The sequence below is a fragment of the Triturus cristatus genome, chromosome 12 (genome assembly GCF_964204655.1).
Source record: "Triturus cristatus chromosome 12, aTriCri1.1, whole genome shotgun sequence".
NCBI classification, from domain to species: Eukaryota; Metazoa; Chordata; class Amphibia; order Caudata; family Salamandridae; genus Triturus; species Triturus cristatus.
In genome coordinates this window covers 107,009,448-107,035,348 of record NC_140595.1, presented here as the reverse complement: position 1 = coordinate 107,035,348, position 25,901 = coordinate 107,009,448, and the positions used below count along the sequence as shown (strand labels likewise).

Below are 25,901 nucleotides of genomic sequence, written 5' to 3'. Positions count from 1 at the left end.
GGTGCCCTTTGATGTCCGGACCCTCGCACTTGGAGGTCGGAGGGTCCGGGATGAAGGTGTCCAGACACCCAGCAGGGGGTGGAGCCAGTGCCTGGGGGAGCTGGGGGCGCTCGGCACCTGGCGGGGGAGAGCCCTTGACACTTCGTTCTCCCATTGACCTGCCAAGTGGTCCGCTCACCTCCTGGGTGGATGGTGGTGCCGGGATGTCGGGGCCGGCCAGGCCCGGGGTTAGGGTCGAGGGGAGGCCATGCGGCCGCGTGGTGTAGGGCCCAAGATGGCGGCTTGACCCGGCCGGGAAAGCCGGTGGGGCTGGACCCCGTGATGAGTAGGGGTCCGAGGGCCGAGGGTCCGTCGGGAGACGGAGTACAGGTGCTTGTTGCGGGGATATGCCAGGTGGGCCGGAGTTCGGGCCCTGTCGAGCGGGGAGGGAGCAAGCCGTCTGTGAGGCCTGTCCAACACCCAATATGTATGAAGGGCGCGTTACACGAATGAGAACCCAAGTCTTACCAATTCTACAAACGCAGCCACAGTCAGTACACTGTGTGCGGGGCCAATGTCTCCTTTCGTCGTGTGAAAGTCCATTCATCTATTACTATCTAATAAGGAAAAAACGATGAAGAGTTATAAGTATTGCGCGCCAGACGAAAAAATCTGGCCTTTCAAAGTTCTAAAATACGGCCGGAGACTGCGATGCAAGTCATACCTTGCATCCTATGTGGAATCTCGTACTCAATGGAAAAGGCGTGCTGTCTCTCACTGGAATGCAGCTCTCCGTGCGGTTCCCGATTGGAATCCCGTGGTCGGAGGACGCGGAAGTAAAAATACTAGCGTTGGTCAAAATGGAAAGCGGACTGGCAGGACGTCAATACGTGCGCTGACGTGTGTGTGTCCAGCTGCATGAATGCAAAGTGACTTTGATGTGTGTTCTGATGTGTCACTCGAGTGATGATGTCATGCCACACAGTTTTGCGGAGAGACTTTCTTTGAAATTTGCATGTGTCCAACATTGTTCATGTTTCGTAACTGACCATGTGTACGGCGAGAATTGTTTTAGGTGACTTCTTGTGTGTCTGTCATTCCCAGGTTTTATGCGCCTGTTGTCTGCTTGTGTCATCGTTGTCCTCCTGCTATTCCTCATGAGGATTGCAACGTGTGCTGAATCAGCGTTCCATGCACGGACATGTGGAGATGTCAGTTTGGGTAAGGATTGCAGCAAGGCTTTTTGGTGGTGGTACGGGTTGGGAATGTGTGGGCACTGCTTCTGTGCATGTTGTGGTACCATGCATACATGTCTTCTCACCATGGAGCATATAACATGTAGCATCACTCCCATGACATGATAGTCACCCTTCTTGACAGTCATCTGTAGTGGAGTGTGGAGTCTGATGAAGGCATCAATGTGTGTAAACCTTGCCTCTGAAACATTGCGGATGCTACGGGTGGACATAGTGTGGGACATCACAACAACAGGCTCTATGGGGAATTACAGCCTCTCCGTGTCCAGCAGGATGTGTTTGGCTCATCCCCTTAACTTGTGTGCCAGTTCATTGGGATTTACAACATCCGTGTTGTGAAGGGGGTGTCCAGCGTATGTCCCACATGTTATGTCAACTGACCTGTGAGTCTATTCATATGGATGCATTTCCCTTTGTGTGAGTTTGTGTAATAAAGGTGTTCACCACAATCCAAAGTGCCTCATCTCTGTCACTGCAGATCTCTTGCCAGTTTGCATGCGTCATCTATGGCATAATTGTCAAAGATTGAGCATATGAGTGTATGTGTACTTGAGCAACATGCATGCAGTTCTTCATGGCTAATAATCTCTATTGTGCATGAAGTACCTGGTTGTGTATGTATTTGTGTAGGTTGCTCCCCACAACGGGACGTCAACGCCTGCTGATGGTGTGTCTCCTGTGCGCAGCTCCGCATTTTGTTGCCTGATCCTGTGGCCGTCATTTTTGGTGATTGTTCATACATTTTCTCGGAGTGACCCATGAGTAACCTGACACTCCTTCCTTTACATACACCTGTTGCACTGTGCCTTTCTGACCTCCTTGTCTTTGTGTGCTACTTTTTGCCTAGTTTCTCAACCCTTCCGCCTGCTGCTGCCTCACCTGCGGCACCGCCCCATCGAGTGCCCTGATTCTGCATCCCACACACCTCCAAAATGCTTCTCCCTTCCCCCCTCCACCCATCCTTAATGCAGCCAGCAGCTTGTCTGTGCCACTGTTGCGCCAACGCCGTGCCAAAGGCAGGACCGCCTGCGCCTGCAACGTGCACAGTGCACGACCCTCTGGTCCTTGGATGACCCATGTCACACAACAGGCTCATGCTGCAGCCACCCTCCAAGCAATGTCCACCAGACAATCAACCGCCTGCTATCAGGCAACCCCTAAGCGCACACACGACAGCTTCGCATGCTGAGTGTGCAACTCCAACTGCCTACACAGCACTGCCCCGCCTACCAGACCCTGTCAGAACAACCAGGTCATAGCCTCCTACTCCACACCCGCTCCGTCCACCAGCACGCCATTGGACTCTGTTACCTCCTCAACACAACAGCCCCACACATCACTTTCATGACAGTAACCTGGATAAAAGCATCCTCAGCACACAACTTCTTCATTGCCATCTCAGACGGATACATGATCACCCGCAGGGACGGCACCAACAATCCCGGAGGATGAATTGCAATTTATTCACAAGTACACCCTCAGAGTCACAAATCCGGTTTTGCACCAACCCCCTGGCAACCCTCAGAGTAACACTCATCTACAGAACTCCAGGCCTACATCCACAATTCCGCTAAGCCATCAACACGTACATCTGCACGCACGCCCTCACCTCCACAGGCTACATGTGGCTGGGGGCCAGTAACTTCTTGCTGGAGGAGAACCACACCACCATCCATTATTGGTCCATCAACATTTGCATCCACGTCTCCGACAAGCAACACACTGCCCCACACCCCGCTACCGATCCCCTAAAGATGCTTGATGTAAGTCACCACAGACATGCTGTGTGGGACACTCGAACCAACACCACCGCCACACCCTGCAACCTCACACACTGGATCAGCAACTGATCCAACAATCTTGCCACATTGATGGACTTTCCTGTGAAGCACAACAACTGTTAAGCCACCTGGGACAAGGCAGACCTACTGGACTCATACAGATCTAGCCAGACTCTTGTGCAAACCTTGCAACACAAAGAACCATCAGTTACCTTACAGCCCTGGAAAACGCTGAGGGCTGAGGCACCAAAACACACGACATCAAGGAGCTCATCAGCATTGTGAGTGAACTGACAGCAGCTCTCCATCCAAAAGACACCCCACCCTTGCAAGGCAGATCAAATCCCTTGCAATTTTCTACCACTGCAAGCTCATCGACATACACAACAGCCTTGGCACACAGAGGCAGACAGCACTATTATCCGCGGGACAAACCCCCCTCAGGTTCTGGACTCCCATCAGCAGCAAATACACCACCTGGCTCATGTGCACCATCCACTCTGGCTCTCCATCAGGCCCCTTCCCACACAACATCTCAACCACATCATTCCCCATCCTTGAAGCCCACGTCCAGCACGTCATGAATGTCTCCTTTGAGTTTGCCACATTCCATTTTTTTTTTGTTGAATATTTTTATTGGCATTTAAACACTCAGAAAACAATACAATCAACGACTATCCCCCGCCTGGGCATGTCAACATACAATTTCCATCGCATAAATTTCCCAGCTATGAGTCCACAGTACATGGGTAAATCGTTGCTCCCCCCAGTCACCCTGCAGGATAATCCTTAGAGGCCCGCCCCCTGGCGGCCCCCCGTAGGCATAGTATAGACTCGCAGGGCGCGGGGTCCCCACACAGATAGTACCCCCGTGAAATTGGAGCAGCCAAACAAAGTTCAAACTTCAAACAACCACCCCCTACTATGACCCTTCCCCCAACCGCCCCCCCCTACACCCACCCCCCCCTCCGGCATGACTGCTTGACAGGATACCTGATGATACATTAAAGTTGAGAACTCTATATCCCTGACCTTCCCAATCCAGGCCCGCCGACCCCCCAGTTGTGCTATGTCCCAATCGCTACTCTCTGCCCTAAGCAGATGCAGGAGAGGCCGGGACCTGCCCGACCTCCGCCTCAGAGGCCTCATCCACCTGAGTTTGCCACATTCCATGGGAGCTGGAGGCATGCAGAGACCCAGGCCCTTCTTAAACAACGGACAGCAGTACCGCAGGATCTCCTGGAACATCACCCTGCTTCCCTACCCAGCAAACGTCATCAGGAAGACACTCAACGAGCAACTGACAAACTTCCTCCACTCAAACAGCTCCAGGCAACCGGCACCAGACCATCTTCCACAGTAATCACACCACGGCAAACGTCATCATTGCCACCAACTACAACTTTGCCCTGCTCAACAATGGTGAGACCACCCCCCTTGACCTCTCAACGGCATTCTACACCATGTGCTACCACACTGTCAGCTCACACATCTCCAACACTGGTATCCAGAGGAGGGCCCAGGATTAAATCAACAAGTAGCTCACCAGCAAGGCCCAGGGAGTCGGCCTCCACCCTTCAGCATGTAGTACACTGGGGTCATCTGGCCCATGCCCCAGGGCTCATCTCTCAACGTGACGATCTTCAATGTCTCCATGACCCCCCTCTCCACCATCACATGCGCACACGACCTCATCATCATCTCGTATGCCATTGACGCCCAGCTGCTCCTCACCCTCAACAAAGACCCAGCCATTGCCAGATCCAACCTTCAAGAAGGCATGAGATCCGATAACGAATGGCTGAACATCAGCCACCTGAGGCTGGACTTGGACAGGACTGAGGTCATCATCTGAGTATTGTCAACTTATGGCTGGGTCAACTCCTTGTGTCCCACCGGCCTGGGCACCGCACCATCACCCAGTGGCCACGCACGCAAGCTGGTGTTCATCATGGACTCATCGCTCACAATTACCATGCAACTCAACACCATCTGTACCTCATGCTGCAACACCCTCCGCATGCTGCAAATGATCCACAGATAGATCCACTCCAAGGCAAGACAGACCGTCGCCCAGGTCCACGACACCAGCCGGGTCAACTACAGCAAAGCCCTCTACGGAGGAACAACAGCAAAACTGCAGGAGAACTTGTCCACATCCAGGGTGCATCCGCACACCTCATCTTCAACATCCCCCACCCCAGCCACATCACTGTCCACCTGAGATAGCTACAATGGCTAACTGTCTGCTGCAGGATCACCTTCAAACTCCTCAACCACACTCAGGAGGCAGTCCACAACCCCAGACCCAAAACCGAACTTGGACGTCTGTCATCCAACACCCCGTTGGCCCAACTCCGTGCAGCCAACCTTGCCCTGGCCACCATTCATCACATCCACAGAACAACTGCATGCAGGAGATAGTTCTCCCACCATGCCAAGCAGAAATGGGACTCCCTCCCCGGGAACCTCCACATGACCCATGACCTCTACGCCTTCATGATACTCTTCCAAATTGGTGTGTCCGAGCAGTATTGCAAGCCCCCCCTCAGCAGCTTGAGGCCATCACGGGTGAGTATTGGGCTCCATGTCTGTATTTGATGATACATTGTGACCCATGTGTGTCCTCGACCGGACTCAGATCCTAGTGTATGGATAGCTGGAGTTAGTTCCACACTCAGGCATACTTTGACATATCCCCACACGTACGTTGTGGACTCATGCTAAATGACTGCAACATAAAATTTCAATTATTCTTTTTTGTATTATAGGTCGGGGCGTGATTTGTGCACGAAAAAGGTGCAATACAGGGACCATAGAATCCAAAGTTCACAGGGGGAGATGGGTTCCTTGGCATTTGAAGTCAGCAGAGTCCAGACCACAGTGTTTGGCATCATTGGTCAGACCGTGACCAGCAAGTCCATGTGGCAGATAATGTCAGTCAATGAGGTGATACTGTCGCACATGAAGGCCAGGTGCCAGGCCAGGTGACCTGGGAGATGTGGATGGGCCGCTGCCTCTCACGGTCTTTTCCGTGGACGACCCACCTTCCTCGGGGGACCCTCAGATGCAGGCCTTGACGATGCTTGGGACGCTCCGTCGGACGAATCCTCCTCCTCCTCCCTCCCTGTGGCTGGTGGTGGTCTTCGCCTGGTGGCACAGGGAGAGTTGCCCATGTTGTCGGCGATCCGACGGAGTGAATGGCTTATGTCCCTCTGCACCGCCAGGAGCTCAACCAGTCTTGCCTCCATCCGTCCTTGGTGTTCTTGTTGACTGGCGTGTTGCTCGGCCTGCTGGTTCTTCATCTCTGTGATGGTCCCCTTTATCTCTGTGAGGGTCCCCACTACCTGGCTGAACTTCCTGGTGTCACGCCAGTATGCGTCCATGATGTGGTGTATGTGTGACATACCGGTCCCTTCAGCTGGCTGGTCAGGTTCTCGCCTCCGCCTGCCTACACTCACACCACCCCTGCCAACACGAGCCTGGGCTGCCATTGTGGGCACATCGGGTCTACGGGACCCCTGAGGGATGGCAGTGGCGGTGTTGTCTGCCTCCTCCTGGGTGCCCGGCGCACCTTCTCCCTCCTGGTCAGACTGGCTCAGTTGTTCACTGCGGGCACGGCTCCTCGGTGTCTCCTGGGATGTGGCAGGAATGGGGGTGGTGGTTGGCACAGATGTTCCTGAACCAGGTGCTGCAGGGGCTTGGACACCAGAGGGTCCAGGTCGGTCGGGGTCATCCGCGGAGTGTTGAGAGGTGTCGCTGTCGGTGGGATCAGGTTCCTCCCGAGCCTGGGACTGTGATTCTTCACCCCATTGTTGGGGGGAGATTCATCACGTTGCCACGTGTGTGAGAGTCAGACAATGTTAATGCTGTTTCATGCAACATCCATGTTTCATACACATTCAAGTTGGCACTGTTCCTCCAGGTAGTTGTATGTGCCTAGCATTCTCCTCAATGTTCACTTGTGGATGGGTATTTTGCGGGGGACAGATTGATATGTTCTCCTGAGTCTTTGACATGTAGATTTTTGGCTTGGATGCTTCTTCGGCTATGTTTTGGTCTTGTTGTGTTACATGTCCATTGTGACAGTGGGTAAATCCATTGCCTGTCCCGGGGGTGTCTGCTTGTGTAAGAGGTTTGTGTGACAGGGCCTGCTGGTGGGTGTAGTGTGATTTGGCACTGGGGCTCCCAGGTAATGTAGCTGTCCCCCCATGGAGCATGCTGCCATGACAGTGAGTGTGAGTTCCTGTCCTAGATATCTGACCTTGTTCTCTTGGTGTTTGTGTTTGCACTGGTCACAGGAGGGGCTTGTGCTGCCTACACCAGGGCCAAGTGTCAGCTATCTTGTCAGTACTTTCCCAGTCCCTGTGCATTGCGCATGGTGTATGGGTATGTACCTGGGCCATATGGGATGAGGGCAATTGTGTCTGATTTGGAGTTCAACAATGCGTTTTGTGACACCCACCCTCCCAGCATACCGGACATCCATTCTTGGGTTAGTGCTTCGTGTAGCATGGGACATAGCATGGCCTTGCTTTCTCAATGGGGCATACACATGTTAGTGGCATTAGCGTTGTTTTTGACTGTGGTTCTGGCCGGTGAGGGCTTGGGGGTAGTTGCGTGCATTTTGTGTTCTTGGGGTGTGGATGCCATTACCCCCATGTTACATAAGTTGTTTGTGTACTCACCAGGCTCTGGAAGTCCTTGAAGTCCATGTACTCCCACCGACAGAAGCAGGGCCATCACCTTCTCCTCCCAGGGATGGAAATGTACTGGTCTGCGGAGCCCACCACCTCCAATGATGTTGCTCTGGGCGTAGTCATCATTCATTTTTCGCTTGACTGACCTCCGCAGATGGTACCACCTGGCTTGGCATTCAGTCCTGGTCCTTCTGATGGGTGCAACAGCATTCACCCTATCGACGATCCTCTGACACAGGCGTGATTTTTCGCCTATGCTGGTCTGTCTGACCAATGTTCCAAACAGCTGTGGCTCGACTCTGATGACTTCATTGACAAGGATCTCAAGCTCCTCCCTTGTGAACTTTGTATTCTTGTCTGTGGGCATGGTGTGGGGTGAGGGTGTGGATGGTTGTGGGTGTGTGGCTCTGAATGTGAAGGTGTGGGTCGGAATGTGAAGAGGGGGTATGTGTGAAGGAGGTTGTGTGAAGGTGTATATGTTAAGGTGAATGGGTGCAGTTGTTGGTGTGTGCTCTCTAGCTGCAGTGAGTCTGTTGCAAAGGCTCATGGTTTGTGTGTGTGGGCCCTTTTTATTGGTCCATTTGTGGGTGGGCCTCAGTTTGAATTTTTGGTGTGTGTGTTATAAGGGGTGGTTGTGAGTTTGCCCCTCTGTTTGCCTGTTTGGATGTGGCCAAGTCAGTCATTTCCATGTTTTGTGCACTGTAGGCGTGTTTTGTGGTGTTGTGCGAGTCGAATAGACCCTCCTTGTGCTGTTTTACAGTGTCCGTGGTTCAGTACAACTCATTTCGTTGTATTTGCTTCTGTTTTTTTGTGTGTCCGACTCGGTCATACACGACGTTCTCCGCGGTATGAGTCGTACTCCGACATGTTCCCAGGGGTGCCACTCGTACAGGGGTACGAGTCGTACAGGCATACACCCCCATGCGTTGTGTATGTACGGTGCGTACCCCAACATTGCATATGTACGGTGCGTACCCCAACATTGCGTATGTACGGTGCGTACACCAACATTGCGTATGTACGGTGCGTACACCAACATTGCGTATGTACGGTGCGTACACCAACGATGCGTACATACGCGATGTTGTTGTAAGGTGCGTACATATGCATGGGGGGGGCCTGTACGACTCGTACCCCTGTACGACTCGCACCCCAGGAACAACTTTTCCCAGGATACGAGTCGTACAAAGTTCGCTTCGTAGCGGGTAAAGTCATTCCCCTTGAACAGGACGTTTTCCGTCCGATTCGTAAATCGGAAAGCTGGTCCGGATCGTACTTGTACGGTCGGACTGTATTTTTACGATTCGTACGGAAAAGTGTCCGGGTCCGTCTCGTACAACTTTTCCCGATCCGATTCGTATGGATCGGGCCGATCCGTATGTATTTTTCCCGTACGAATCGTACTTCACGGGTCGGACGACACTTGTACGATTCGTGCGTGAAAAATTACGGATACGAGTCGTACGAAAAAAAAAAATTCTGAATCGGAATCGACCCCTAAATGTTTACTGATAATTATTTGTTTTATTGCCGCTATTTTTCACAGCGTCGGCCTTTAGTGGAGGAGCAGTCATGCATGTTTATAACACACTAAGGATACAGAAGCAAAATATGGTTGATTACAAAAATTGTCTTGGGAATTTCGATAGTAGGACAGACAGATACAAACATTTGTACAAACTCTGACCTGGTGGAAGTGGGTTCTGTAAAACAAAGTAATGTTTTTGGGAGGAACATATGGTTCTTATTCCATCCAAATAAGGAGTGAGGGCTCAATCTCTAATAAAGATAAATGTTGTAAATGAGTGCTCCTGCATTGAAGGAGAAGGCCTCACTTTTTGTCGTTCTTTGCTGCGGGGATCTTGCACCCCATCATATTGTTCCTGATGGTGTGGCCAGAGAAGGTACTTTCCGTCCTTTAGTTCAATGTACTGGTGGGAATAACTTTACAAAATGGCGGGCGCACAGTGACCTCAACTTGATGTGAGTTTGAAGGATTGACACTGGAGGGTGCTGAATAGATACAGGTAGCTGTTTTTACTGGTATCGCTGAGTGGTGTTTCCATGGAAGACGACCTTCTCAATGGTCTTTTGATGTATGCTGTCTTAAAATGTTATACCTATATCTTTATGCATCTTTATATCATGATACGCCATGCTATTATCTTTCATGTATGTAAAGCGCTCTGATACCCATGGGTCTAGCTAGCGCTATATGAAACTTATGAATAAATAAAATGGTAAAAGTCGAATCAAGGACAAACGTGGAGACTGGAAATGTGTGTATGAAATTTATTAATGATATGCTATGTAGCATAATAATGAAGGCGAACCCTAAGCATGAAACAGCCTTGTCTGAGTATCTAGTGGCCCCACACCACTGAACCTTTAGTCATTAGACTTTTAGTGTGTACCCACGCAAGTTGAGGATATTTTAGAGTACTAGACAGCACTTTCCTGAAGATCAAAATAAAATTTAAAAAATGCAAATGGCCACATTGAGTTAAAAAAGAAAGAACGTGTTGATCACGTGTGTCTAATCCTTTAATTAGTCACTCACTAAAGCAGGCATTACTTCTAATGAGACAGCAGCTCTGAATGGCCTTCATGTTGAACATGTACCTGTTAAAAAGTTTATCTTGGTGCAAGCTGAGTTTATTTCCTCTTCAAACCTTACTTTGCTGCATAACAGAACTGCCAGTCTCTTTGATCCTTTTCAACAAAATAATGACTTTCTGCAAGAGAACCCTACTCCCTCATTTTCTGGTTGTCAATCAGACATTGATGTTTTAATTTCATAATTTCATTGACTGATGCTCATTTTATCCAACTTATTTCTTCGTTTAAAGGTGGAAAGCTCAAATTGAAAACGTAGTGGAAGTTGCAACGAGGAACTTCAGTAGCCGGGGGCAGGAGACGGTCAATCACACGCCTCCTCCTGTCAGGTGAAGCGAACAGTCTTATTTCCTGGATTTATCAATCACTTGGCAGATATTGAATTCTATGCCGTGTTGGCTATTGCCAGTATGTTGAAATGACTAACAAAATGTCCAACACAAGCACACTTATAGCCATGAGTGGCAAATGGTTATTTGGATTTTTGATTCTATTATGAATTCACGTTGTAGTTAGAATTTTAAGGAGCCCTGATTCATTCTGGAGCACAATATTAACTTCAGGATTTTTTACACGATAAGGGAATGACAAGACTTCACAAATGGGCAAATTCGTAGACCGGAGAACACAGAATAATGTTCAGTTAGCTAGTTAAATAAGTTCTAGATTTAACAATGTTTTATGGATCATGTGCACTTACTCACATTGTTTAGTTACTTCAACCAGTGCCCTAGAAAAATAAGCAAAAATGTAATTGCACAATGATGCTATTTTAGAGGTATGGGTGTTTCTCTTACACTGGGTAGCGCTTTCTGCCTGCTCTTCTTAGCTGGAAAAAAAATCCCTACATGATGACATTGCTGGTCTTTCTATCATTTAGGGCCTTATTACGGGTTTGGCTGCCCTTCTGCAGTGCCACCCACAGGAGGAGTGCCAAAGCCGTGGTGCGCTTGCCTGCCGGATTACGATTGTAATCAATGATGTGCAGCCAGTGCTGGGTTGGTCTCCCGGCGGTGGGCTGCTATGATGATCATGCGAGAGCCTAACATGCAGCCCGCCGCCTTGACAACACCTGCAGTATGTTCCTGCATGGTGTGGCATGCATGCCACACCCTGGAGGGACAGGGATGCAATTCCAGGTGGGCAACATGTGCCCCCCTGAATTCACCCCCACGCCCAGAGGCAGCACGGGGGCCCTGTTAGGGCCCCCTTAGTTACCTCTCTGTCACCCTTTCCATGACAGGCCCCCCCCTTTAAAAAGGTGGTTGACAGACAACTCAGAATATGCTTGGTGGTGCTGCAGCGGAACTCCCAGGATATTCCTGCTCCTGACTGCTGCACAACAGCCGCGGGGTCCTGGATTCCCCGGCGGACACATCGCTCCTGTGGCGCTCCGACTGCACACTGCGGGCCCGCAGTGTGTAGGTGGTCGGACCACCACAGTGACGCCGTAATCGCAATAAGGCCCTTAATGTTATTGGCATCAATGTCGCCTAGCCACCACTATAGTGATTGTGATTTGTAATTTCATGGAAGTCTATTCTGTGTGTGTCTTGCTTTTGCTTCATTGCTAAAGCTTTCACATGCCTGGGTGGCACACCTTTGAAAGAGGAGCCCACGGGGTTTCCAAACCCATGCAACTGCCTATGACTTTAACTGAAATCACAGTTTATGAACCAGAGGCCACTGCTTCGTAATGGAAATATTGGAGAGTCTAAAAGGTAGAAGACGAGAAGACAGTAGATTATCAGGCAACTTTGAAACTGGGGTTTAATCTCCTATCTATTGTCCTAGAACAGATGGCCAGTATATGGGAGATTTCAACACAAGATGAACGCATCTATTTTAGCCACTATATTTATTCATTTGGGAATTTTATAAAGTGTTCAATGTCTTCTGTCAGTTGCTTTAAAGTGTTAAAAGTCTTCAAGACAAGTCATCTTTTAGGGTCATTTTTGTCAGATAAGTGAGCTATAACTGTGCCAATTTTCTTTAGCTGTGACCTGTTTACTACAAAAGCTGGTATGAAAGGTTTTTAGATGTTTTCGAAACCCCACGTGGTTTGATTCAGTTCTCAGATTCTAGTTTGGGGTATTCTAAAACTTAGGGACTTAAATGTGCCTCTCTGTTTGAGTATTTTTTTATTTTTTTTGAAAAACGTTTTATAGTTTTTGTTGTGAACAAAACAGCAAGACACTGGAGTAGGTATTTTGCTCGTATCTTTTGACAATACAACACCCCAATATACACCCCAGAAGTAAACATCATATCGGCACTGTGGTACATAGCCGGCATCAACATTTCTCATTGCCGCCCCAAGATCTACTACATCAGTCTGAATCAGAGGTGTCATCATGTGGCATCGGTGGCGGGTCACATATTCCACCCCTGAATTTGTTCCATGCTCCCCATACCTTATCCCACTCTGTTTGAGTAATTTCAGGTGATGAGGTGCGCATTGCTCCTTACTCAAATTCATTTTGACATTCTCTAGATTCTGATAGATGATTATAACTGCAGATGCCTTGCCTTTTGAATTCCCGCAGGTATCAGACTGAATCCAGAAACGTTATTAGCAATTGCTCCTACACATTGATAGGCGGTGCCATCAGACTTTGCATTAACTTTGTTGCTCCTTTGCAAATGTTAGCAGGAAACCATATATGTGTACAAGTCTTGCTCATTAGCGTCAGATCCTTATTTTCCTCATTCTTTGATGGTGATCTGGAACTCCACTTCTGAACTTCGTCAGCGTCTTACCTCCTTTAAAAACTCTTTTTTGAAGATGTTTTGCTACGGATCTCAGGCTACAGGTTTCAGTCGGGGCCACACCTACAGAAAGCAAATATCTGTCACAGACCCGCATGACATCTGTTTGTGGTATCATGGATGTAGGCATGTTCAGAGTCATTGAACAAATGCTCTCTTATGCGTCCGAAGGCCTTAAGGGATCAGATGACAAAATTGTATGTCACAGAGCACAAAAAACTGTACTGCTATAAGTCCAGGTCCCCATCCTCTGGTAAGTGCAAGAGAAAGAATGTTACAAATCTCATTGTAAACACAGAAGAGCAGATGGTAGGCCTCCCCTCAGGGCAGATTCCAACCATGGTCCACAGATAGAGCCAATGCGCTGTGAATTTCTCTGTCATTTCCTGTCAATAGATTGCAGCAGCCAACATCACCAATGTTCCTTCCCACTGTTTCCCCAACGTCACCTCTCCAGTGTTCTGTGAATAATCACAAAACCCTCACTACATTGCAGGTTCCACACATGGATGACCTTACCAACAAGCCCACAACACATCCCCCTCGTTATTACAAAAAACTAAAATATATACAAAAAACCCATCAAAACTGATTAACTTCAAGTTGGAAACAAAAACACAGACATCAAAGATAATAACCCTATAGCCTAAATACAAAATGAGAAAAACTAAAATAAACCACAAAATGCATTCTATATTACCATTCTCATAATCTTCTAAACATTTTGACAATTTCCTAATTCTTTTGTCAATGTCATGTCCAGCATCATGTACATTAATGTTCTCATTAGCAGTCCTAGAAGTGACTCCAGACTACTCACCACTCCCACATTAGCTTCTTCCAACACCACTTCCCTCTCTTCAATCATCACAGCCTCACTGCTCTCCTCCAGAAGATCCAAATGTGCAGGTAACTTGTGTTCCCTTCCATTGCTGACTGTTAGACCTGGCACCTTGGCGTGAGTTTCCCTTCCACTTTTTGCTGATGTGCCTCATTGTGTTTTGTTGGTGTTAGCTGCTCAGGGCACTGTGCCACTGCTAATCAGTGCCACAGTGCAAGTGCTCCCTTTGAAAAGTGTATACATTGATCGGTGTCCATGATTGGTTCATTTGGTTTACTGTCAGCCCCTAGTAAAGTGCACCAGGAGTGCCAGGGCTTGTAAATACAAATACCACTGGTGGGCTTGCAGCACTGGTTGTGCCACCCACAGAAGCGGCCTAGTAAAATGTGTCTAGGATCTGCCACTGCAGAACCTGCGTGCAGTCTTGTACTGTCGCGCTGACTGCGCAAGTGCACCCACTTGCCAGTCCCTAAACCTTCCCTTAACTACATATTAGTCACCCCACTGGTAGGCCCAAGGGCAGGGTGCATTGTAGGCATAAGGTAGGACATGCCCTGATGTGTGTGGCATGTCTTAATAGTGAATTACAGCCATTTTCGTTTTTCACTATTGAAGGCTACCTGCTCTCCATAGGCCAGAATGGGCTGCTGGAATTACTACATGCTGTAATCCCAGTGGACTCATAGAGCATGGTAGAAAGTCATGTTTAGTACGCCTGAACTCAGAATAATAAAATACTTCTTTTAGTAAAGTTTATTTTAATATCCTGTGTTTGTAAATACTACTTTTAGAAAGTTAGTATTTACTGACCTGGCCATTTCAGTCTGCCTCTGCGCTGTGTGTGTGTGTTCTGCCTAGTAACAGGGAAGGAGCAGGGCTGGGGAATCCCAGGAGACAGGCTGGCTGCCAGGTGGTGGGTAGAGAGATTACACCAGGATGGGTGGGAGGAGTACACCTTAACTCTTGAATAGACATGTGCTCTGCCTCCACAATGCCGGCTCCGCCCCCTGTGGAGCGGCTGATGTCTCTGCCCTGCTGCTGAAAGGAAAGAGCAGAGTCACCACAACAAAGTGCTCCAAAACTGGACTGAGCCAGGCCCAGGCCCCCTGGCGACAAAGAACAAAAGAATTGTGCTATAAAAGAAGGAGCCCTGCTCCTCAGAAATCAGATCCTGTTTGCGCCAAGACGAACCTCTGCCTGAAGGAGAAGGACCTGGAGAAGCTGAAGGAGAAATACTGTCTCTCTGCCTGAAAGACTGGCCTGCAGTGGGTGCCTGTCTGCTGGAAGGAGAGGAAAAGACTAAAGAAAAAAGACTTTGCATCAACTTGTGCTTTCAAACAATCTCCAAGGGCTTGCTTGTGAACTTGCCCCCTGATCTGCGCCCCAGGAACAGTGGGCGCTACCTTTCCCCCAGAAGAGAAGAAGCTGCTGGACGCAATCCCGTGACGCTGACCCCCAGAGAACCTGTGTGCCTTTCACTTTCTCTGCACCGCGACATCTGCCACCTGGGGCTACCACAAGCACCGCAAGGACCTGTCTACCTGGTCCCAGCACCGCAAGTGACTGCCCCTCCGAGCCGTAGCTCGCACCGCAAAGAAAAGAAACTGAGTGTCCAACCCCCGAGCTTCTGCGACCCTGCGCCGCCGAGATCACCGCGAGGACCTTTACACACTGGTGATCCCCGGGAAAGCCGATCGCGCTGCAACGCGCTGAGAATTGCCCCGGAGCTGCTCTCCCCTCCTCTGACCTTGGTCGTGTGGCTGAGACCTTCTGCGAGTGTGCCACGAAGCACCGCCGCCCTCTGACTGTGAGGGACGACTCCGTGACGTGGGACACCTCTCCGTGGAACCCCGAGGCTGCAGTGACCATCCCTGTGAAGATTAAAGGTATTGGTGACATTTCGCGCTAAAGTACGGCCCGTACTTGCCTTCGTACGAGCCGTACCTGCTTTTGAAGTATCTGGTGACTTGTGCGCGTAATACGGCCCGTACTTGCCTTAGTACGGACCGTACTTGCATCGGAAGTATCTTGTGACTAGTGCGCGTAATACGGCCCGTACTTGCCTTCGTACGGACCGTACTTGCATCAGAAGTATCTTGTGACTTGTGCCGTACCTGCCTTTGGAAAACTTGTGACTTGTGCGTAGTTCGACCCGTACTGCCCTGGAACGAACCGTACCCGCCTCTGTTGAGCCGTACTTGTGTTGCCGTCTGTGTACGGTGCGTCCCTGCCACTGTATGGACCGTACAGCATCCAAAAGCATTGCCGGCGCTCACGCGGGAAGCGTGAGACTTGGCAAGCGAAGCCTGGAACTCGTTCGACGCGTACCTACGTAGGTACGGACCGTCTGGCTCAAGGCCTGCATACGCGTACTCACGCGAGAAGCGTGAGAAACGGCGCGACGTACGGAAATAGCGGTACGAAGCGTACCTGAGGCGTTACGAAGCGCACCACACCCCAAAGGAGCTTATTTTGCATAGAACTGTGACATTTTTACAACTGTGGACTGCCTTTAAGCCTTTAAAGAGTAACTGGATTAGTACTTACAAGAGAACTGTATTTTATCAACCTGCCTTCAAGAAATCTTTTATATAAGACCTATATTTTTACAGAAATACAGCCTTGTGTCTTTGTGTGGTGGGGAAGTGATTATTGTGTGGGGCAACTTGCAACGCTTAACCTAATGCCCTCTGGAATCTAGCCTGACTGCTCGCGCCCCGTTACCTAGAGGGTGAGCAGGGGTTATTTTTAAGAGGTGATCCTACGCCCTGACTTAGATGAAAAGGGTCCCTGCAAGTGCATACCTGCGCCAACCAGAGACCCCGGATTCTAACATTGGTGGCAGCGGTGAGGATTTACGGATTTGCGTTCTTGGTGTCTGCGCAGTAATTACTAATCATTGCACAGTGAGGACAGTCCAGTAGCTTGAGCCACAGAAGTTTTTATTTTCACTTGCCAAGAAAAGAGATCCCTTGTGTTTGAAGCCAAGCCGGGCTCAAACAGCATAGAGAACACAGCATCTAGAACCTCTGAGAGAGAGGAGCTGGAGTGGGATGCATCCAACCTGGAAAACTACAAAAAAGATGACCTCATACACTTCTGCAAGAAGTTCAAGGTTCCACGCAGAGGATGCTCAAACAAAACAGATTTCAAAATGGCACTGAGAGCCTGGATGGAATCAAGGGGTGCAACTGAGGATGTTGTACCTGAGGAAGTTGACCTAGTGGAGCCAGCGGAAAGCATCCACAGTGCTGGTCGAGATCTGTCACCAAGGGAGCTGGCAGACAGACAGGCCACCAGGGATCATGAAATGAAATTGGCAGAGCTGAAGCGAAAAGGACAATTGGAGTTAGAGAGCAAGAAGATGGCTCTTGAAGAAAGAAAGATCCAAATGGAGCACGACGCCAGAATGAGGGAACTGGCGATAAAAGAGAAAAGTTTTAAAACACTCCCTCTGGTGGCAGCGCAACGCCGGTGCAGGTAGAGTCAAGGGTGTACATACCAAAAGATGTAGTTAAAGAGTTCTTCAGGAATGATGACATAGGGCAATGGTTCCGGGCCTATGAGGTAGCCATGTCCTCCCACCGGGTCCCTGAGAGAGATTGGGGAGCGGGGTTGTGGGGACGGTTCCTCAGTGAGGGGAGGGACACACTTTTAGATTTGCCCTTGGACATGCAGAATTCTTACCCCCACATGAAAGAAGCTTTAATGACCAGATATGGGCTAACTCCTGAATTGTATAGACAGAGGTTCAGGGGGTGCACCAAGATTGCGGGGAGTACGTATGTGGAGTATGTGACCTTTTTCTGCAGAGCACTGGATGGCTGGGTGAAGGGTAGCAAAGTTGATGATTACCAAGGTCTCTTTGATTTAATTGCATGGGAGCACTTGTCGCTTAATTGTTTTCCTGAGCTACGCCAACACCTGATAGATTGCAAGCTGACTAACCCTAGGAAGCTTGCAGAGGAGGCGGACCACTGGGTCAGCACCAGGGTCCACAAGGGTCACGTGGGAGACTCCGCCAAGGGTGGGCAGGGTCCCCAGCAGAAGAGTGGGGGGACAGGGGAAAACAGAAGGGATTTCCAAAAGGCCCCCAAAGTAATACCCAAGGGAACCAGCAGAAAGGTTCTCAGCCTCCCCCACCCCCGAAGCAGACAGGGACCCGACAGGTAAACCTGTTCCCAAGGGGCCCCCTCAGTGTTATAAATGTGGTGAGCTGGGTCACTTTGCCAGTGATCCCAAGTGTCGCCAGTATGTAAAACCCGCACCCACTGGTGCTCCACCCAGGCAAGTGGCTACAGTAGCCTTTGGGGAGAAGGTAGAAGTCCAAGGTGGGTGGGACTCCGTCCAGATGACCTTAGTCTCACTAGGAGACAGTGAGATGGTCCCCCAAGCCAACTTGCCCTCTAACACTAAGAAATATGGGCAAGTGGTGACCGTCAATGGGAAGAAGGTAGAGGCTCTTAGAGACACAGGAGCCAGCGTGACTGCAGTGTGGCAGCACCTGGTATCTCAAGAGCAGGTCGTACCCCATGCCTATTGTCGGGTTGTCAATGCTGACAACACAGAGAGTCATTGTCTAATGGCTCAAGTTCCCTTTGAGTGGGGGGGGGGTCTCTGGTACTCTGCAAGTCGCTGTGAGAACTGCCATGCCTGTAGACTGTCTCCTAGGGAATGACTTGGAGAGCTCCCCTTGGGAAAAGGTGGAGAAGACAGCCCATCTGCGGATGGTGGGTTTACCTGATTGGACGTGCGTGACCACCCGGTCAATGGCAGCCAGTAGGGGTGTTGAAGGGACCCTGGAGCCTGAGGGAGAGGCCCAGGAACCGGCCTTAGAGAGAGGGCAAGGGAGGCACGGGAAACCGGCTTCTGAAGTTCCCACGGCCCAGGAGGAAGCAGACCTTGAGGGGGATGCCCTGGAGCCTACTGGGGAACAGATAGCCGAACTGGGGGACCTGCCTGAGCTGACCCATTGGCAGCAAGAAGGAGGCCCCTCCAGGGAGGAATTCTGCAGGGAGCAGAAAGAGTGCCCCTCTCTAGAGGGTATGCGGCAGCAGGCTGCAGCCCAGGCCAATGGTGATCAGTCCGGAACTCACTTAATCTACTGGGAGAACGACCTCCTGTACTCAGAGCCTAAGGTTGCTGAACCTGGGTCAGCCCGTGCGCTGGTGGTACCCCAGAAGTTCAGGGCCTTCCTACTGGGGCTGGCTCACGACGTTCCGTTGGCAGGACATTTGGGGCAGGACAAGACCTTTGAGAGGCTTGTCACCCACTTCTATTGTCCCCAAATGTGCAGGAGTTCTGACACTCACTGCAGGACATGCCAGATTTGCCAGGCAAGTGGCAAGAGTGGAAGGAAGCTGAAAGCTCCGCTCCAACCTTTCCCTGTGGTCAGTACCCCATTCCAGCGAGTGGGGATTGACATTGTGGGGCCACTGGACCCCAAGACAGCCATGGGCAACAGGTTTATCCTGGTCTTGGTGGACCATGCCACCCTGAAGCCATCCCTCTGAGAACAGTGACGGCCCCCGTGGTGGGACGGGCACTGATGGGAATTTTCTCACGGGTAGGATTCCCTCTAGAGGTGGTGTCTGACAGGCGGACCAATTTCATATCGAAATATATGAAATCCCTTTGGCAAGAGTGTGGTGTGACATACAAGTTCACCACCCCTTACCATCCCCAAGGAAATGGGTTGGTTGAGAGATTCAACCGAACCCTAAAGGGCATGATTATGGGTCTTGAGGAACCCATGAGGCGTAAGTGGGACGTCCTCTTACCATGCCTTCTCTTTGCGTACCGTGAGGTGCCACAAAAGTCTCTGGGGTTCAGTCCCTTTGAGCTTTTGTATGGCCACCCAGTACGAGGACCTCTTAGTCTGGTCAAGGAAGGCTGGGAGCAATCTCCCAGGAAACCTCCCCAGAATGTATTTAGTTACATGCTGGCCTTCAGGAACCAGACTAGGCGTTACAGGCAACTTGCTGAGGCAAATCTGGAAGCCAGCCAGGAGGAAATGAAGCGGTGGTACGACCAGAATGCCACTGTGCTTGAGCTTCAACCTGGTCAAAAGGTATGGGTCCTGGCCCCTGTGGAGCCTTGTGCACTCCAGGACAAGTGGACAGGACCCTTTGAGATTGTGGAGCGCAAGAGTTCTGTCACCTACTTGGTGAACTTGCAGTCTCCTAGGAACCCCTTAAGGGTCCTACATGTCAATCGCCTCAAGCCCCACCTGGAGAGGTCCGAAGTGGGCATGCTCTTGGCCACCGATGATGGGACGGAGGAGGAGTCTGAGCCTCTTCCTGACCTCTTGGTAGCCTCAGAGCAAGACTGGTCAGTGGATGGAGTTAACCTCTCACCCACCCTGACCCCTGAGCAACAGAATGAATGCCGCCAGCTGCTGGGGCAGTTTCCTGGCTTGTTCTCCCTGGTTCCTGGTATCACAGATTGGTGCGTCCATGATGTGGATACAGGAGACAGCTTACCTGTGAAGCACAAAGCTTACAGGGTAACTGACAGGGTCAGAGCCTGCATCAAAGAGGAGGTCTCAAAGATGCTTGCTTTTGGGGTGGTTGAGTCCTCCAGCAGTCCTTGGACCAGCCCAGTGGTCTTGGTCCCAAAGGCTGCAGCGCCGGGTGCCACACCCGAACTCCGGTTCTGTGTGGACTATCAAGGACTCAATTCAGTCACGAAGACTGACGCGCACCCCATCCCCAGAGCTGATGAGCTCATCGATCGGTTAGGGGTTGCACGGTACCTCAGCACGTTTGATCTAACGTCTGGGTACTGGCAGATCGCCTTAACTGATGGGGCCAAAGAGAGGTCCGCATTCTCCACACCAGATGGGCATTTCCAGTTCCGGGTTATGCCATTTGGGATGAAGAATGCCCCTGCCACCTTCCAGAGGTTGGTCAACCAGGTGTTGGCTGGACTGACCGAGTTCAGCGCAGCATACCTGGATGACATTGCAGTGTTCAGTGGCACATGGAAAGAACACCTGCAACATCTCTGGGAAGTGTTGATGGCACTGCGCAAGGCAGGCCTCACGATCAAGGCAAGCAAGTGTCAGATCGGGCAGGGGTCCGTGGTGGCGCCCCTGCAACCCAAGATCGAAACCATCCTGGCTTGGGAGCCCCCAAAGACCCAGACGGAGGTGAGGGCCTTCTTAGGACTCACCGGGTACTACAGGAGGTTTGTCAAGGGGTATGGCAGCATTGTTTCCCCCTTGACAGAGCTGACTTCTAAGAAGCAGCCCAGAAAAGTGATATGGACTGACACCTGTCAGAAGGCCTTTGACACCCTGAAAACTGCCATGTGCACGGCGCCCGTGCTCTTGGCTCCTGACTTCTCCAAAGAATTCCTAGTGCAGACAGACGCATCAGAGCATGGTGTAGGGGCTGTTCTCTCACAGATGACTGAGGAGGGCTGGGACCAACCTGTAGCCTTCATAAGTAGGAGGTTACTTCCACGGGAACAAAGGTGGAGTGCGATAGAGCGAGAAGCATTTGCTGTGGTCTGGGCGCTGAAGAAGCTGAGGCCCTACTTGTTTGGGACTCACTTCCGGGTTCAGACCGACCACAGGCCCCTCAGATGGTTGATGCAAATAAGGGGTGAGAACCGAAAACTGTTGAGGTGGTCCATCTCCCTACAGGGTATGGACTTTACGGTGGAGCATCGCCCTGGCACAGATCACGCCAATGCTGACGGTCTGTCCAGGTTTTTCCGCCTTAGTGAAGAGGAACTCCCTGGGGTAGGGTAGTTCCCCCCACATTTCAGCTGGAGGGGACACGTGTTAGACCTGGCACCTTGGCGTGAGTTTCCCTTCCACTTTTTGCTGATGTGCCTCATTGTGTTTTGTTGGTGTTAGCTGCTCAGGGCACTGTGCCACTGCTAATCAGTGCCACAGTGCAAGTGCTCCCTTTGAAAAGTGTATACATTGATTGGTGTCCATGATTGGTTCATTTGGTTTACTGTCAGCCCCTAGTAAAGTGCACCATGAGTGCCAGGGCTTGTAAATACAAATACCACTGGTGGGTTTGCAGCACTGGTTGTGCCACCCACAGAAGCGGCCTAGTAAAATGTGTCTAGGATCTGCCACTGCAGAACCTGCGTGCAGTCTGGTACTGTTGCGCTGACTGCGCAAGTGCACCCACTTGCCAGTCCCTAAACCTTCCCTTAACTACATATTAGTCACCCCTCTAGTAGGCCCAAGGGCAGGGTGCATTGTTGGCATAAGGTAGGACATGCCCTGATGTGTGTGGCATGTCTTAATAGTGAATTACAGCCATTTTCGTTTTTCACTATTGAAGGCTACCTGCTCTCCATAGGCCAGAATGGGCTGCTGGAATTACTACACGCTGTAATCCCAGTGGACTCATAGAGCATGGTAGAAAGTCATGTTTAGTACGCCTGAACTCAGAATAATAAAATACTTCTTTTAGTAAAGTTTATTTTAATATCCTGTGTTTGTAAATACTACTTTTAGAAAGTTAGTATTTACTGACCTGGCCATTTCAGTCCGCCTCTGCGCTGTGTGTGTGTGTTCTGCCTAGTAACAGGGAAGGAGCAGGGCTGGGGAATCCCAGGAGACAGGCTGGCTGCCAGGTGGTGAATAGAGAGATTACACCAGGATGGGTGGGAGGAGTACACCTTGACTCTTGAATAGACCTGTGCTCTGCCTCCACAATGTCGGCTCCGCCCCCTGTGGAGCGGCTGATGTCTCCGCCCTGCTGCTGAAAGGAAAGAGCAGAGTCACCACAACAAAGTGCTCCAAAACTGGACTGAGCCAGGCCCAGGCCCCCTGGCGACAAAGAACAAAAGAATTGTGCTATAAAAGAAGGAGCCCTGCTCCTAAGAAATCAGATCCTGTTTGCGCCAAGACGAACCTCTGCCTGAAGGAGAAGGACCTGGAGAAGCTGAAGGAGGAATACTGTCTCTCTGCCTGAGAGACTGGCCCGTAGTGGGTGCCTGTCTGCTGGAAGGAGAGGAAAAGACCAAAGGAAAAAGACTTTGCATCAACTTGTGCTTTCAAACAATCTCCCACGGCTTGCTTGTGAACTTGCCCCCTGATCTGCGCCCCAGGAACAGTGGGCGCTACCTTTCCCCCAGAAGAGGAGAAGCTGCTGGACGCAATCCCGTGACGCTGACCCCCAGAGAACCTGTGTGCCTTTCACTTTCTCTGCACCGCGACATCTGGCACCTGGGGCTACCACGAGCACCGCAAGGACCTGTCTACCTGGTCCCAGCACCGCAAGTGACTGCCCCTCCGAGCCGTAGCTCACACCGCAAAGGAAAGAACCTGAGTGTCCAACCCCCGAGCCTCTGCGACCCTGCGCCGCCGAGATCACCGCGAGGACCTTTTACACACTGGTGATCCCCGGGAAAACCGATCGCGCTGCAACGTGCTGAGAATTGCCCCGGAGCTGCTCTCCCTTCCTCTGACCTTGGTCGTGTGGCTGAGACCTTCTATGAGTGTGCCACGAAGCACCGCCGCCCTCTGACTGTGAGGGACGACACCGCGACATGGGACACCTCTCTGTGGAACCCCGAGGCTGCAGTGACCATCCCCGTGAAGATTAAAGGTATTGGTGACATTTCGCGCGAAAGTACGGCCCGTACTTGCCTTCGTACGAGCCGTACCTGCTTTTGAAGTATCTGGTGACTTGTGCGCGTAATACGGCCCGTACTTGCCTTCGTACGGACCATACTTGCATCGGAAGTATCTTGTGACTAGTGCGCGTAATACGGCACGTACTTGCATTCGTACGGACCGTACTTGCATCAGAAGTATCTTGTGACTTGTGCCGTACCTGCCTTTGGAAAACTTGTGACTTGTGCGTAGTTTGACCCGTACTGCCCAGGTACGAACCGTACCCGCCTCTGTTGAGCCGTACTTGTGTTGCCGTCCGTGTACGGCGCGTCCCTGCCACTGTACGGACCGTACAGCATCCAAAAGCATTGCCGGCGCTCACGCGGGAACCGTGAGACTTGGCAAGCGAAGCCTGGAACACGTTCGACGCGTACCTACGTAGGTACGGACCATCTGGCTCAAGGCCTGCATACGCGTACTCACGCGAGAAGCGTGAGAAACGGCACGACGTACGGAAATAGCGGTACGAAGCGTAACTGAGGCGCTACGAAGCGCACCACACCCCAAAGGAGCTTATTTTGCATAGAACTGTGCCATTTTTACAACTGTGGACTGCCTTTAAGCCTTTAAAGAGTAACTGGATTAGTACTTACAAGAGAACTGTATTTTATCAACCTGCCTTCAAGAAATCTTTTATATAAAGACCTATATTTTTACAGAAATACAGCCTTGTGTCTTTGTGTGGTGGGGAAGGGATTATTGTGTGGGGCAACTTGCAACGCTTAACCTAATGCCCTCTGGATTCTAGCCTGACTGTTCGTGCCACGTTACCTAGAGGGTGAGCAGGGGTTATTTTTAAGAGCTGATCCTACGCCCTAACTTAGATGAAAAGGGTCCCTGCTTGTCGCAAGTGCATACCTGCGCCAACCAGAGACCCCGGATTCTAACACTGACCATCTCTCCATCATCTCAAAATCCTCCAAAAAGTCAGATTCAAACTTATGTGACTCCCCATGAACTCGCTTCCATATCTCAATTGGATCCACAGCCACTCAATTAAGATTCCAGACTTTACCGTTACTCAACCTCACTGAATTACACAAATCTTCAAAAAGTTCCTCCAGTTCATAAAATCGACAATTCCCTTAAGCTACAAAACCCAGTTTCTTAATCTGAACCCAGTCACCCACTTTGACCTTCACCCATTTTGAACCTCTCTTAGTATCATAATACAACTTACCTTTATAATGACTCTCTTACTTTTCCCCACACTCCTTTAACTGACTACTATTCCACACATATACGAAATAACCAGGTGTGAAGTTGGTCCTAGGATTCCTACCCCTCATCGTAAACAGAGATACTCCAGTCGATCGATTATTAGTAACTCTGTAAGCCCAAACCATTTTACCCAGTTGAGTAACCTAGTCCTCATTACTTGCCCTACATAACTGTATGATACATTTGATCACACGGTTAAATTTGTCTACCATACCATTGCCACTGGGATTGTTTAGTGCAGTGGTCTCATGCTTCACACCACTGCTTTCAAAACAAAGCTTAGTTTTATTGGAGACAAATTTCATTCCATTGCCACTCAAAATGGTGGCAGGAATGCCGTCCAATGTAAAAATCTGTTCCAGGAATTCACAAAATGCATCCATATCTGCCTTTTCTACCACCTTCACGGTCAGCCATTGGCAACAGAAGTCAATTAAAACCAACACATACTTGTGAGGTTTCCCAAGGGGTCCTACAATGTCAACTGGAATCAAACATTTACTCATAGTTGGTGTTAAAGTCTGTAAAGATTTATCAGCCAAAACACAATTGGGGCACTCTCTTACATATCTTTCCACCTCAAGATCCACACCTGACCACCAAAACATCTTCTTCGCAATAGACTTGGTTCCAGTAATTCCAGAATGCTCCTCATGCTCCGAACTGATAACCGTTCTTCGCAAAGCTTGTAGTGGAGTTACTTTTTGTTCTCCCGGAATTGTGCCACTTTCAACAGTCAAGTCAGTCCTTACCTCCCGGAATGGTTTCATAGATTGATCTATACCCTCTTTTCTTGGCCAAATGTCAATCAAGTAAGTCATAACTACTTATAAAACTTTATCCTTCTTCTATTTCTTACTCCATTCTTCTCTGACAGCAGGCATGCCACTATCGTGCACTTTGAAAATTATACTGTTAACCCCTTGGACTCCAAAATATTTAACACCTTCATCAACCCCTTATCGTGTTCATCCCTGGTTGGACCAAAAATGAAAATATTGTCTTGGAAAACTTTTACACCTTTTCTTTTCCAAAAAGTTAAAACTTTAATCACTGAAAGACTGCAGCCACCGACTCTAGGTGAAATGGCGT

The 25,901-nt window shown here is 50.1% G+C and overlaps 1 protein-coding gene across 1 annotated transcript in view; it reads left to right on the top strand.

Moving 5' to 3' along the window:
• The window catches only part of LOC146772766 (rho guanine nucleotide exchange factor 11-like), a 288,100-nt gene that overhangs the window by 172,566 nt on the left and 89,633 nt on the right, over positions 1 to 25,901 (top strand). Inside the window, 1 exon segment of the mRNA XM_085637030.1 lies at positions 10,566 to 10,661. Within this exon segment, the coding sequence (XP_085493156.1) occupies positions 10,566 to 10,661 (96 nt within the window).